A 12,622-nucleotide genomic window follows, 5' to 3' on the forward strand; every position below is an offset into this window, starting at 1 on the left:
AACCTACCTTTAAAGCAACATTCCTAGCTTTATTCCTATGTTAATTCTTTATACTGAATTCTCTGTTCAGATAGCTGGACAATTTCACACAACCCCCCAAAGCACACTTCAGGACCCTGATTGACCACAACCCACCTCTTCGGATTGCCATGTGGCAGCAGGACAGATAAGAGGGCAGGTTGGAGGGGTACCACTGGAGAATTCCCCAAACTCTGCTCCAGTTCAGGGCTCTGGAAAACACCCCTTCCCTCTCTATGCTATGCTATGCTAAGTCACTTCAGTCGTGTCTGACTCTGTGTGACCCCATAGACGGCAGCCCACCTGGCTCCGCCGTCCCTGGGATTCTCCAGGCAAGAATACTGGAGTGGGTTGCCATTTCCTTCTCCAATGCATGAAAGAGAAAAATGAAAGTGAAGTCGCTCAATCGTGTCCAACTCTTAGCGACCCCATGGACTGCAGCCTACCAGGCTCCTCTGTCCATGGGTTTTCCAGGCAAGAGTACTGGAGTGGTCCAGTCATTCTGTTATCTGCAATCTCCAGCCCCTACAGCCCCCGTCACAGATAGTAGGCTCCAGGCAAGAGCCTGGGGCTGTGTACCTTCAGGCTATGTGACAATTTCTGTGTTCAGCCAGAGCTGGGAACTATTATTAAGGAACAGGAAGGCTTGCCTGCCCTCTTGGTTGAGAAAGGGAAAAAAGCCCCTCAGTCTTTTGAGTCTCCTAGACACGACTGAGCGACTTCACTTTCACCTTTCACTTTCACGCACTGGAGAAGGAAATGGCAACCCACTCCAGTGTTCTTGCCTGGAGAATCCCATGGACGGAGAAGCCTGGTAGGCTGCAGTCCATGGGGTCACACAGAGTCGGACACGACTGAAGCGACTTAGCAGCAGCAGCAGCAGCAGGCCTTGAAGGGTGAAACAAAGATGTGACATGTAAAAAAAACTCTCAGATGTGCTCGGTGGTACAGGGAATAAGAATCCACCTGCCGATGCAGGGGACACAGGTTCAATCCCTAGTCCAGGAAGAGTCCACACTAAAGCCTGCGTGCCACAACTACTGAGTCTACACTCTATAGTCCGAGAGCCACGAATAAGGAGCCCGTGTGCCACAGCTAGCCTGTGCACCTAGAACCTGAGCTCAGAAACGAGAAGCCCACCACAACAAGCCTGTGCACCACAGCAGAGTAGCCCCCACTCATGGCAGCTAGAGAAACCCTGAGTGCAGAAAGGAAGACCCAGTGCAACCATACATAAATAAATAATTTTAAAAAGTACTAAGAGAAACAAAACTCTCCTCCTCACCAAGAGGATGAGAATGACCTAAATCTCACTGACACACCCTTTAGTAAACTAATCCGGGAACTGTAAACAAGCTCCAGGAGTTGGGCGGATGCAGGTCCCATCTCTGGCGGGGTGGCGTGGGGAACGTGGTGGGGTATTGCTGCTGCTAAGTCGCTTCAGTTGTGTCCGACTCTGTGCGACCCCGTAGACGGCAGCCCACCAGGCCCCGCCGTCCCTGGGATTCTCCAGGCAAGAACACTGGAGTGGGTTGCCATTTCCTCCTCCAATGCATGAAAGTGAAAAGTGAAAGTGAAGTCGCTCAGTCGTGTCCGACTCTTAGTGACCCCATGGACTGCAGCCTACCAGGCTCCTCCATCCATGGGATTTTCCAGGCAAGAGTACTGGAGTGGGCATCAACTCCAGCACTCTCCTGTCCTCTCCTCCGCTTCCCCCACCCACACTACCCTCATCCTTCCTTTTGGAATAGGAGTTTTCAAAGTGAGGATTACGAAATCAATTTAGGGCACAAGGATTAGCAGATTTTAAAAGACAACGTATTACAGAAAACCTCAGAGGACATCACAATATAAAATTAAAATTGTCTCAATCCTGATCTGTGACTCTTTTTTCCTTTTTAGGTGATACACTTCACAGTCTCCTTCTGGGGAAAAATAGCATTCATGACAAAATGCTTAAGCAGTTTTTGTTTTATTTACTTTATTCTTGAGGTACAGTTAATTTATAATGTGTTAGTTTCAAGTGCACAGCACAATGATTCAGTTACACACACACACCCATATATTCTTTTTCAGATTCTTTTCCATTATAGATTATTACAATATATTGACTGTAGCTCCCTATGCTATACAGTAGGTCCTTTCTGTTTGCTGCTGTTTGCTGTTTAGTCGATAAGTGGTGTCTGACTCTTTTCGACCCCATGGACTGTCACCCCCGAGGCTACTCTGTTCAGATTTCCCAGGCAAGAATACTAGAGTGTGCTGCCATTTCCTACTCCAGGGGATCTTCCTGACCCAGGGATCGAACTTGTGTCTCCTGCTTGGCTGGCGGATTCTTTACCACTGAGCCATCTGGGAAGCCATACAGTAGTATATGTAGTATACGTTAATCCCAAATTTCTAATTTATCTCCACCTCCACCCCTGACATGGTTCAACAATGAACTGCCCTTGAGTCCCTCAGTGTGGTCCTGGAAAGGATCTGCCCTGTCCACCGCCTGGGAGCAGCCCTAACAATGCGTTCACATGGTCACGTGTTTTATGAAACTTGCAAAAGTTGGACACTTAAGCCAGAATGGGTTAAGCCTGCTATCTTGCTCCACTCAGACTTCCTCTTCATCACATTTCCCCTCCTGTCATGAGGCCTCAGTGTGGCCACAGCATGGTGTGTTTATAATCCTGTGTTTTAGTTCTTACAAAGGGCCTTCAAAACGGGAGGCTTCAGGCTTCAGGCTCCACAAAACGAGACTCTCCCTCTTATGGTACTTACAGCAGCTGTTCTTGCACCCCCATTATTGGGGGAGTTTTCTCTTTTTTCCCTCTCTTTCTTTTTGAAATGTATTATTAACATTTAAAATGCACACAATAGGGACCTCGCTTGTGGTTCAGTGGTTAAGACACCGCGCTTCTACTGCAGGGGACACGGGTTAGATCCCTGGTGGGGGAACTGACAGCCCGCATGCCGCATAGACAAAAAATAAATAAAATGTGCACAGTAAACAAACAGGAGAAAAGAGCATGAGAGTGACGCCGCTCAGTTGTGTCTGACTCTTTGCAACCCCACGGACTGTAGCCTACCACACTCCTCCATCCATGGGATTTTCCAGGCAAGAGTACTGGAGTGGGTTGCCATTTCCTTCTCCAGAGGATCTTCCCGACCCAGGGATCAAACCCATGTCTCCTGCATTGTAGGCAGACGCTTTACCATCTGAGCCACCATGGAAGTCCTATAAAAGAGCATACAACGCACAAAAAGCAGCCTGCCCACCCCAATTCCCAGAGCTGAGCTTCAAAGCAGTAATGCCCAAAACTATGCCTGGTGGATCTTTCAAGAGACTTAATACCTAGATCTTATGTTTTAGACAAATGTAAGTATATTTATACACCATTTGTTCAGACGAACCTTAGCAGTCTTTTCACTTCAGCACACAGAATTTGACTTCATTCTTTTCAACGACTGCATAGATTCCATGTGTGGATTTTTTTTTTTTTTTTGGCTGTGCCAGGGATATAGGCTTTGCTCTGCCTTTACCACCTGGTGGCTCAAACCGTAAAGAACCTGCCTGCAATGCAGGAGGACCCGGGTTTGATCCCTAGGTCCAGAAGATCCCAGTATTCTTGCCTGGAAAATTCCACGGCAGAGGAGCCTGGCAGGTTATACAGTCCATGGAGTTGCAAAGAGTCAGACACGACTAGGAGACTTTCATTAACTCCCTGACCAGGGATGGAAACTGTCCCCTGCAGTGCAAGCAGGGAGTCTTAACCACTGGACCCCCAGGGAAGTCCATATGTATGGAATTTAACCTAACCTTCAAGGGCAGATTTCATCATGTCCCCTGATGTACTACTTCATCGCACTTGTCCTGCAATGTCCAACCTGGTTTTACACAAGACCTTATAGAAAACTGTTACCTGCTTCATAATATTTTCTAGTTTTTCACCCTTAACCTAAGAAATCTCACTCAAAACGAAAGTCAAGCAGGTGGATCACAAAGTTGGCCACCACGTGTCAGGAAATTAGCAGTGTGCTTCAAATCAAACTCTGATCCCTTAAAATCAATGATGCACCAGCACCGCCCCGGGGGGAGTGAGACACCACCACCACCCCCCTTGCCCCGCCCCAACTCCCACTCCCACAATTCCCGGGGAAGACCCGCCTCGGAGGTGGGGGAAGTTACAAAACTGTGCGGCCGAGCGGGGACCGCACAGTGCCGGGTCACAGTGAGTCAGCCTTAAGCATTCGGTCCCGCGCTGTGCCCAGTTGCATTCAGTTCCTCCTACTCTGGTTTAAAATCTTCGAGCCTGGAAAATGCTGGGAGGGCCGGGCGGCAAAGCCATAACGTTCTAGAGGGAGCAGCGCCACCGCGAGGCTAGCTGCTGTGGACGAGGCGATGAGATGCAGGCGTTGGGCTCGGGTTCTCCTCCCCGCACCGAGATTCCCACCGCCCACTTCGGAGGGTCTGAGTTTGATTTCATGGGAGCGATCGTAGTTTTTCCTGACTATTCTCTGCCAAACAGAGACTGGTCTTGCACTCATCTGTCTGGCTCAGTGATTACTCAAGTGTGTGTGTGTGTGTTGGGGTGGGGTGGGTGAAGTTCTCCCCAAACGTCTGTAGACGGAATGAAGCTGCCCCACTTAGTGATCAGCGCTCCTACAGCTGGGGTAGGTTACAACCCCCGTCCTGTGGGTATGAGCTTTTGCCTCCAGCGCCTTTACGATTAATTCCTCTGTGGCGAATCGAACATTCGGCTCCCTGGGAGGACGGAGTGGAGGTGGGTGGGGATTAGTTATGCAACTCATGGAGTCAATCGGGGCCTGTCGTCTCGGAGACTACAAGTTCCAGAATGCATCCTTCCGCTAGCGTGTAGGGAGAGGTCGGGGGTTGAGGGAGCGTTGCCTTCTGGGAGTTGTAGTCTTGAGCTTGTTTGTGATGCAGGCGCTACTCGGGGAGTGGGGAGGGGGCGAGGCCGTAAACTATTAGCACGTGACGCCCGGGATCAGGCGGTAGGGCCAGCTTCCGCACGGGAGCTGTGATTGGCTGGCACTTATCTGAACGACGCCACCAGGGGCGGGCAGAAGAAGGGCGCAAGCGCACTGCGTCGCCAGGTTCGGGACCCTGTTCCGAGGGACTATGGCGCTCAACAAGAACCACTCGGAGGGCGGCGGAGTGATCGTCAACAACACCGAGAGGTGAAGACAGTGCGGAAGAACCCTAGAGGCCCGCAGGGGCGGGCGTCGAGGGTGTGGGCGGTGGGCGGCGGGGCGTGAACCCGTGGAGAGGGGAAACTGATGGGTGTTGGGGGGGTAACGGCTGGGGGCGGGGCTGCGGGAAGCTGAGTGGGTGTTGAGGGAGGGGCCGGGATGTTTCGATCAGGTGTGGGATGGGGTCGGGGCGGCCGGATGGGGCCGGGGGCTTGCAGAGACAAGTGGAGCCCGCGGGTCGTCCTCGAACCCCTTGCCCGGAGTAGGAGACATTAGGATACACGGAAAGCTTTAGACAAAAATAATTGCCATTTGTTTAGGCGTTTACTGTGTGTCGGGGAGGGGCTACATCTGTTCTGCCTTTTTTCAGTGTGTGAATCCTGTGCGGCAGATGCTGTTACTCTACACATTTTACATGTAAGGAAACTGAGGCACAGGAAAGTTGAGAAACTTGCTTGAGCTCACAGAGCTGTAACAGCAAAGGAGTCTTGATTCCAAAGTCAGTAGCCTTAACTACCAGTATGTAGCCTTCCAGTATATTCCAGAACTGCTCAGTTTCCAGGCGAGAAACTGAGGCCCAGAGGTGAAATTACATAGTTAACGATCGTCAGATGCCTGACATATTTCCTATAAAGGTCGATCTTTGCCTCTTTCCCTTGAATTCCTGTTGGCTCGGGTCACTGCCCAGAGCAGTCTCCCACCTGTCCTGCCCACCGCCCACTCAGTTCTGTCTCTCCTCCTACCTTCCACTCCTTGAATGGCTTCTCTCCTCTTGCTCCTTGGGCGTTGAGAATCAGACCAGCCATCCCTGGTTGAGTGACCCAAAAGCACCTCTTGAAGGAGCAAAGAAAGAATCCCCAGAAGAGACTTGGTGGGATCAAAGCCTAGACACTGGTTAAGGCCAGCACTCAGCCCAGGGCTATAACCCGGCATGCTTGTTGAGTCAGAGGAAAGCACTCAGGGAGCCCAGAATACTGACTCTTTCTCCATGTTACCGGCTCAGGGCCTGCCAGACCCAGCCTGTTCCTGATGATGACCTCTTCTCTCTGAGCTTTCCTTGTCTTTTCTGGTACTGGTCCTCTTTCCACTCAGCCCTCCCCAGCGAAGGAAGCTGTGATATCTGGGAGGGGAAAAAAGACAAACAGAACCACGTGAACTTGGACTGCGTTGTCTTGTAATCAGAGAAACCTCACATTGCCCTGGGTGTGTAGCCTCTCTGTGTGCGAGCCAGTCCCAGGGTGGACAAACCCCGCTGATGCCATTTGGTACCATCTCCTGGGACTGTTCTTTCTCTCTCAGTGGGGCTTTTCCAGGACAAGAATGTTATCTTGAAAACAAAAAAGAATGTTATCTGTCCTCCTGGGCCTCCTACCTGGTTTAGGACTCAGTGCTGCTGCATAATGGTGTGCCTTGTTTTTAGCAAATGCTTGAGCCCATTTCTGAAGAAGTTGTGTAAACAGTAACTGAAGTCTCCATTCAGCATATAAAGCTTAAATAGTGAACCTCACTCTTCAAATCAAGAATCCCTGTGGGAGCGATGAGAGCTGTGGACTGTCACAGGAAAAAGCACGTGTGTGATCATCTCAAGGACTCATGGACTGGTACCCCTGCAGACTCAGCTTAGGCACCCCAAGTTTAGAGGAACCCTCAAGTGAGCCCTTTGGTAAGGTGGAGAGTCATGTCTTAAAAAGTTAGGCATCAGGCTTAAAAAGGCAAACCAGCAGAAACAGAGCACCTGCCATAAGGATCTGGAAGAAAAACAGAAGAGTTAACCCAGATGGTCTAACCTGATTGGAGGGATTATGGTGTCTGCAAAGCCCTGCGCCTCTTCTACTGCACTGGTCACTTTTTTTTTCCTGGCTGTGCCCTGCGGCATGTGGGATTTTAGTTCCCCGACCAGGGGTTGAAGCTGGGCCTTCCGCAGCAAGAATGGGGAGTCCTAACCACTGGACGGCCAGGGAAGTGCCTACACTGATCACTTTGGGGCTGTGTGGGTGGGGTTCCGGGAACCCAGCGTGCTCATTTTTTCCCTGGCTATGTTGTTATGCTCCTCACAGCAGTGTTGAAACAATCACATGCTGGCAGCTACTCATAAGCAGCTGCTACCCAGGAGGGTTCAGTCCTTGGGGGTGACAGATGGTGACTCCAGCGGTCTCATCAGGGCCTGTCCTCTTTTCTCACAGCATCCTGATGTCCTATGACCATGTAGAGCTTACGTTCAGTGACATGAGGAATGTGCCAGAGGCCTTCAAGGGGACCAAGAAAGGCACCGTCTACCTTACCCCGTACCGGGTAAGTTGTACAGTGAGACAGCTGGTTTGGACACTCGTGGCTCCAGGAGGCTGATGTGAGAGCCTTAGGTCAGCCTCAGCCTCGTGAGTCTAGTGGCCTCTGAACCCTGGTGAATGTCAGCATGTTTCTGTCACATCTCCCTGGTTCTCGAACCACCAGGCTCTTTGTGCAGCAAACCTGACGGCTGGACAGTGAATCCATGCAAATTCCCGAGCGGCTGCTGCAAGCAGTCAGGAGTTCAGTGCAGCTGGTGGGATGACCTGGGCCTGGGGGAGAGGCCGTGGTTACTTTGAGTTCTGTAGGAGTAGCCCGTGAGGCCCTTGTGCACGTCCAGAGTGATAAGTGTGGTCCACAGGATTCAGTAGCACAGCCGCAGTCTCTGGGCTGGGCAGAGAGCCCAGCCAAACCCAGCAGAGCAAGAAATGCCAGCCTGCAGAATGGGCCTCACCTAAGAGTACCCCGGGCACACTCAGAGAGACTTCCAGAGAAACACAAATGATGTTCTTGGAAGAAGATGGCTGCCTGGGGCCACCCGAGAGCTGACTTAGAGGTGGAGAGGCGAGAAGCGCACAGGCCTTAGAGGAGACCCGGGTGGGGGTGGGGAGGGGTGTCTCAAAATGCTGTCTCTGGGGGTTCAAGTTGGCATCTCCAGTCACAGATTAAACTCATGGATATAAAACATCAGGTTCTCTGCCCTCGGGGTGAGAGCCTGGCTGATTGGGCAGAGTCCACGGGCGGGTTAGTGCTGCCCCTTCTCCTGGGGTCTGCCACCCGCTGCCGTTGCCCCCTTTCAGTTCTGTGGAGCTCAGGGGACCCCCGCTTCGGGAGCCCTTCCCCCACCTCTGCCCTCGCCTCGCAGCCTCTTCACTGAGGCTCCGCGTCCGCCGCCTCCTCACCACCCGTGAGTGACAAGAGCAGGCCGTCCTGTTCACACATGTGGCCTGAGTCTCGCGTTTTTCTTGTGAATTCACACATCTGGCCTCCCCAGTCCAGCTGCACATGGGGCCTTTTACTCCAAAAGGCACCCTCCAGGGGTGGCTGTTGCAGAGAGTGCCCTGGGGCTGCTGGGTGCTGGCTGTGGCCACCCACCCCAGCCCTGGGAGCGGCGGCCTCACACAGAGGAAGCGGTAGCCAGGCTGGCTGTAGTCTGAGCGGTGATGGCCCTGGTCTCTCCTTGCAGGTCATCTTTCTGTCCAAGGCGAGGGATGCCATGCAGTCCTTCATGATGCCCTTCTATCTGATGAAGGACTGTGAGATCAAGCAGCCTGTGTTTGGGGCAAACTACATCAAAGGGACAGTGAAGGCCGAAGCAGGAGGTGGGTGACGACGGGGCTCTGGGCTCCTGAGTAGCTTCCAAGACCAGCCTTTGGGCTGCCAGCCATTCAGCGGGGGGCTGAAGTTGCCAAGAGCTGGGAAATGCTGGCATTCAGGATGACAGCTCAGATCAGAGAGAGAGCGAGCGAAGGCAGCTCAACGACTGCAGACCCAGTGAAAACGCTCATTGTGACCTGGGGCGTGTGTCAGACGTTAGGTGTGGGAGGGAGCCGTGTCAGGTGCGCGGGAGGCAGGGGCCTTTTCCCTCAAGCCCGTCTCTCACGCCCAGCCTGCTTGCAAGCAGGCTCTTGGCAGACCCCAGAGACCCCGGCGCCATTCTCACTTTCCCCCACACTCAGCCCGGCCTGAGCCTTGCTGAGCTCACAGTTCCCCTTTGGACAGAAGCCAAGCTGGAGGTGCAGGGGTTTGTTCTCAGCACCACCACCCCCTCCCCTGGGAATGAGAGATCTGCTCTGAACTTGAATCAGCTGTTGCTGCTTTATTGGGGGCGGGAGGCCCCAGTGCAGCTGTGCTTACAGGACTGCGCAGGAAGTGCATGGGGTCGGCCTGGTCGCAGCGCTGGCTTGCGATGTGCGTGGCAGGCCATTGGATGGGGCCTGGAGAGGACGTATAGCCATCTCTTCAGATGGAACGCTCTTCTCCTGAGCTGTTGATGCGCTGTTCTCTTCTCAGGTGGCTGGGAAGGCTCTGCATCCTACAAGCTGACCTTTATGTCCGGGGGCGCCATCGAATTTGGACAGCGGATGTTACAGGTGGCATCTCAAGGTACCGAGGCTCTCAGAATCCGGGGCTGAGGACACGTGGAATGTGTGTGCTATTTTGTTCATTTGGGTTTGTTTCCTTTTAGTTCTGCTTTTTAAGCAGTCAGGAGGTGAATTCCTGGGCCCCGGGCTGCCCAGGGCTGGGAGTTGGGAAGGGGAAAATGAAAGTGTTAGTCACTCAGTCCTTTCTGACTCTTTGCAACTCCCTGGACTGTAGCCCGCCAGGCTCCTCTGTCTATGGAATTTTCCAGACAAGAGTACTAGAGTGGGTAACCATTGCTTTCTCCAGCGGATCTTCCGACCTAGCATCGTAGGCAGATTCTTTCCTGTCTCAGCCACCAAGGCGATGGGAAGGAAACCTGTAATTAACATCACCGCCCTGTACCCCAAAGGCTGAGGTTCCTTTGCCTGGAGCAGGTATAGGACAATTTGCCAGAGCCATTCTGCCTCCAGGACATTTGGCCTCACAGAAACAAACCCAGCCTTTGTGCTCCTGTGAGGCAACCTGTGAAGTCCCCAAGGGCTGTGTTCCGCAGACCTCCTCACCTTGGCTCCAGGCTCCCCCAGCTCTGTTCTTGCCCCTCCCTGAGCCTCCTTCCTCCCATCCCTCCCTCCACCCCATGCCCTCCGCCCCATCTCTTCTGCCCCAGCTCTGACCTCTGTCCCCACCCAGACCTCTGGCCCTGTCCCTGCCCGAGGCAGCCTCGAACGAACGGGGAGGGCTGAGGCGCGTGGGACCCTGCAGCTCCCCGCGCCCGAGGCCGGAGACACTCACTTCTCTCTCCCCTTGTACTGTAGCCTCCCGAGGCGAAGCCCCCAGCGGAGCCTATGGTTACTCTTACATGCCCAGTGGGGCCTATGTCTTCCCCCCGCCAGTCGCCAATGGAATGTACCCCTGCCCTCCTGGCTACCCCTACCCACCGCCCCCACCTGGTGAGTGTGTCCTTTGCTGCCCACCCCGCACCCCCGCCTCCCGCCCCCACCCAAGCCAGGGGGTTGCAGAGGGGAGACTTGTTCTTAGACCTGCTTCAGGACGGATGGAGCAGCTGGAGGGGCCTGGGAGGGCACTAGCCGAGGGGCCAGGGCAGCGCCGCTCACTGGGTCCCGCCCCTCTCGCCGAGCAGAGTTCTATCCGGGACCCCCCATGATGGACGGGGCCATGGGGTACGTGCAGCCCCCGCCGCCGCCCTACCCTGGGCCCATGGAGCCTCCGGTCAGTGGCCCTGATGTCCCCTCCACTTCTGCAGGTGAGCTCAGCCCCTGGGCTGCTCCCCACGGGTGCGCAGAAGCCCCAGATAACACACGACCACTGGCCTAGGGACAGTCCCAGGGGACCAGCCGCGTGGTGGCCGGTGGTGAAGAGAGATCAGTAGATGGCAGCCCACTCTCTTGTCTTTAGCTGGCCGTGCTCCCTGGGAAAGGTTTCCCTCTGTACCTCAAGTCTTCTCATCCGCAAAATGTGCCAACAGAACCACCTGGGGGTGTCATGGTGAAGATTGGATGGGGGGTTGTACAGGGGGTGTCTCCGTAGTGCCGGAAGCACTCAGGGAAGGTTAACCACTGCTTGATTCATGGAACCGCGTCCTTGGCACCAGCCACCCGAGCACTGGGGGGCCGGGGTTGCAGGGGCGGCTGGAGGCAGCGGGGAGGCCTGTTTTTGGGGCTCATCTAGAGTGTGCGTGTTCTCACAGCTGAAGCCAAGGCCGCGGAAGCAGCTGCCAGCGCCTATTACAACCCGGGCAACCCACACAACGTCTACATGCCCACGGTGAGTGGGGCGGGCACACGCTGGAGGGGGACCCGCAGCCCCAGCTGCTGGTGTTCAGAGGCGGGAGAGACCTCTCCTTGTTCGGACGGTCCTAACGTGATCTTTCCTTTCTTCCTCAGAACCAGCCTCCACCACCTCCCTACTACCCCCCCGAAGATAAGAAGACCCAGTAGACCCCGCCACCCCATCCTCCTGCCTCCCCTCGCTCTCTCCTCCCCTCCCCTTGGGGCTGAATCGGGGTTGTGGGGCGCAATGGGAGGGCCTTGTCCTTCCTCCAGCTCTGATATAAAACAGTTATCAGGAACTCGCCTCGAGAGAAGGGGGAGCCCCTTGACTCGGGGCGGTGCCTCCCAGTTTCCCACGCAAGCCCGGAGCCCACCGGCTTCCCACGTCGTCCCATGGTGGGGCGGGGGGCGCCCCCCGCCCCCGTCCCCATCCTGCTCTCGTAGCTTCTGCCCATGGAGGGACTCTCTGGCCACCTCCTCCGCCGCAGTCCAGCTCTCTGATTTTGTAGCTGCTTTACCCCCAGCCTCACAAGCCCTGCCCGCGCCCCTGCCCCCTGCCAAGCCCCACTCTCTTTCCGTCTGCCCTCGTTTGTGCTTGGCTGAGGAGGGCCTCCTGCCCACCGACTGTCCACCTGCATTCCATCCCCAGCCGGCCACGCACCTTCACACTAACCTTCCTGTCGCTGCCTCGTCCTGGGTCTTCCTGTCGCCTCCGCTTTCGACGTTTGGGGTTTCCCACCAGCCGCCAGGGGTGGGTGGTCTGAGGGCAGCCATGGCTGGGGGCAGAGCCGTCTGCTGCCTCACTGTTTTTTCTGGAATTTGTTTCCGTTCACCTCTCCTTTCCCTCTAGAGGGGGCCTCTCGGACTGGAACTGGAGAATGCATATCCACTTGGGGGCTGCCGGGTGGGCTGGGAACAAGACCCCTGGGGCCCGGCCTGGACGTTGACCGTGAGCTCTTGCCAGCCCCTCAGCCTGCCTTCTTCCCTTTAAGCTTCGTACCTGGTTGGCAGTGTGTCCCCTGGATGCACTAACATTTTGCTCTCACTTGGTCCTGGACTGGCTGTGAAGAGAGGAGATGGTTATTTAGAGGATTCCCTATTTATTTGACCAAAAAAAAAATTCAGTTAATATATTAATGTGAAATAAATCCTGTTTGCACCTTGATTTGTTTGCTGAAAATGTGAACTAGTAAAAATGAAGTGACTGGACCCCTGTCTGGCTCTGTGTGGCGAGGGAGGCG

At 54.5% G+C, this 12,622-nt stretch overlaps 1 protein-coding gene across 2 annotated transcripts; it reads left to right on the forward strand.

Annotated features, from left to right (window-relative positions):
- Positions 1-5,092: 5,092 nt before the first annotated feature.
- On the forward strand, positions 5,093-12,546 carry WBP2 (WW domain binding protein 2). Of its 2 annotated transcripts, NM_001192132.1 has the most exons (8): positions 5,098-5,208; positions 7,404-7,512; positions 8,693-8,828; positions 9,520-9,612; positions 10,407-10,541; positions 10,733-10,855; positions 11,300-11,376; positions 11,496-11,784. In NM_001192132.1, exons 1-8 carry the CDS (start codon positions 5,150-5,152, stop codon positions 11,547-11,549), a joined length of 786 nt encoding a protein of 261 aa, NP_001179061.1. In that variant the 5' UTR covers positions 5,098-5,149; the 3' UTR covers positions 11,550-11,784. The 2 variants fall into 2 exon arrangements, with proteins under 2 accessions (XP_005221226.1, NP_001179061.1); XM_005221169.5 differs by lacking the exon at positions 10,407-10,541 and having other exon boundaries at positions 5,093-5,208; positions 11,496-12,546.
- Positions 12,547-12,622: the final 76 nt, after the last annotated feature.

This window comes from Bos taurus, chromosome 19 (genome assembly GCF_002263795.3).
Source record: "Bos taurus isolate L1 Dominette 01449 registration number 42190680 breed Hereford chromosome 19, ARS-UCD2.0, whole genome shotgun sequence".
NCBI classification, from domain to species: Eukaryota; Metazoa; Chordata; class Mammalia; order Artiodactyla; family Bovidae; genus Bos; species Bos taurus.

Bases quoted from the DNA above. Each gene is read 5' to 3' on its own strand.
- WBP2 (NM_001192132.1), top strand. From the start codon at position 5,150: ATGGCGCTCAACAAGAACCACTCGGAGGGCGGCGGAGTGATCGTCAAC. The intron at 8,829-9,519 runs GTGGGTGACGAC...TTCTCTTCTCAG, and splicing joins AGTGAAGGCCGAAGCAGGAG to GTGGCTGGGAAGGCTCTGCA. The intron at 10,542-10,732 runs GTGAGTGTGTCC...CTCGCCGAGCAG, and splicing joins CTACCCACCGCCCCCACCTG to AGTTCTATCCGGGACCCCCC.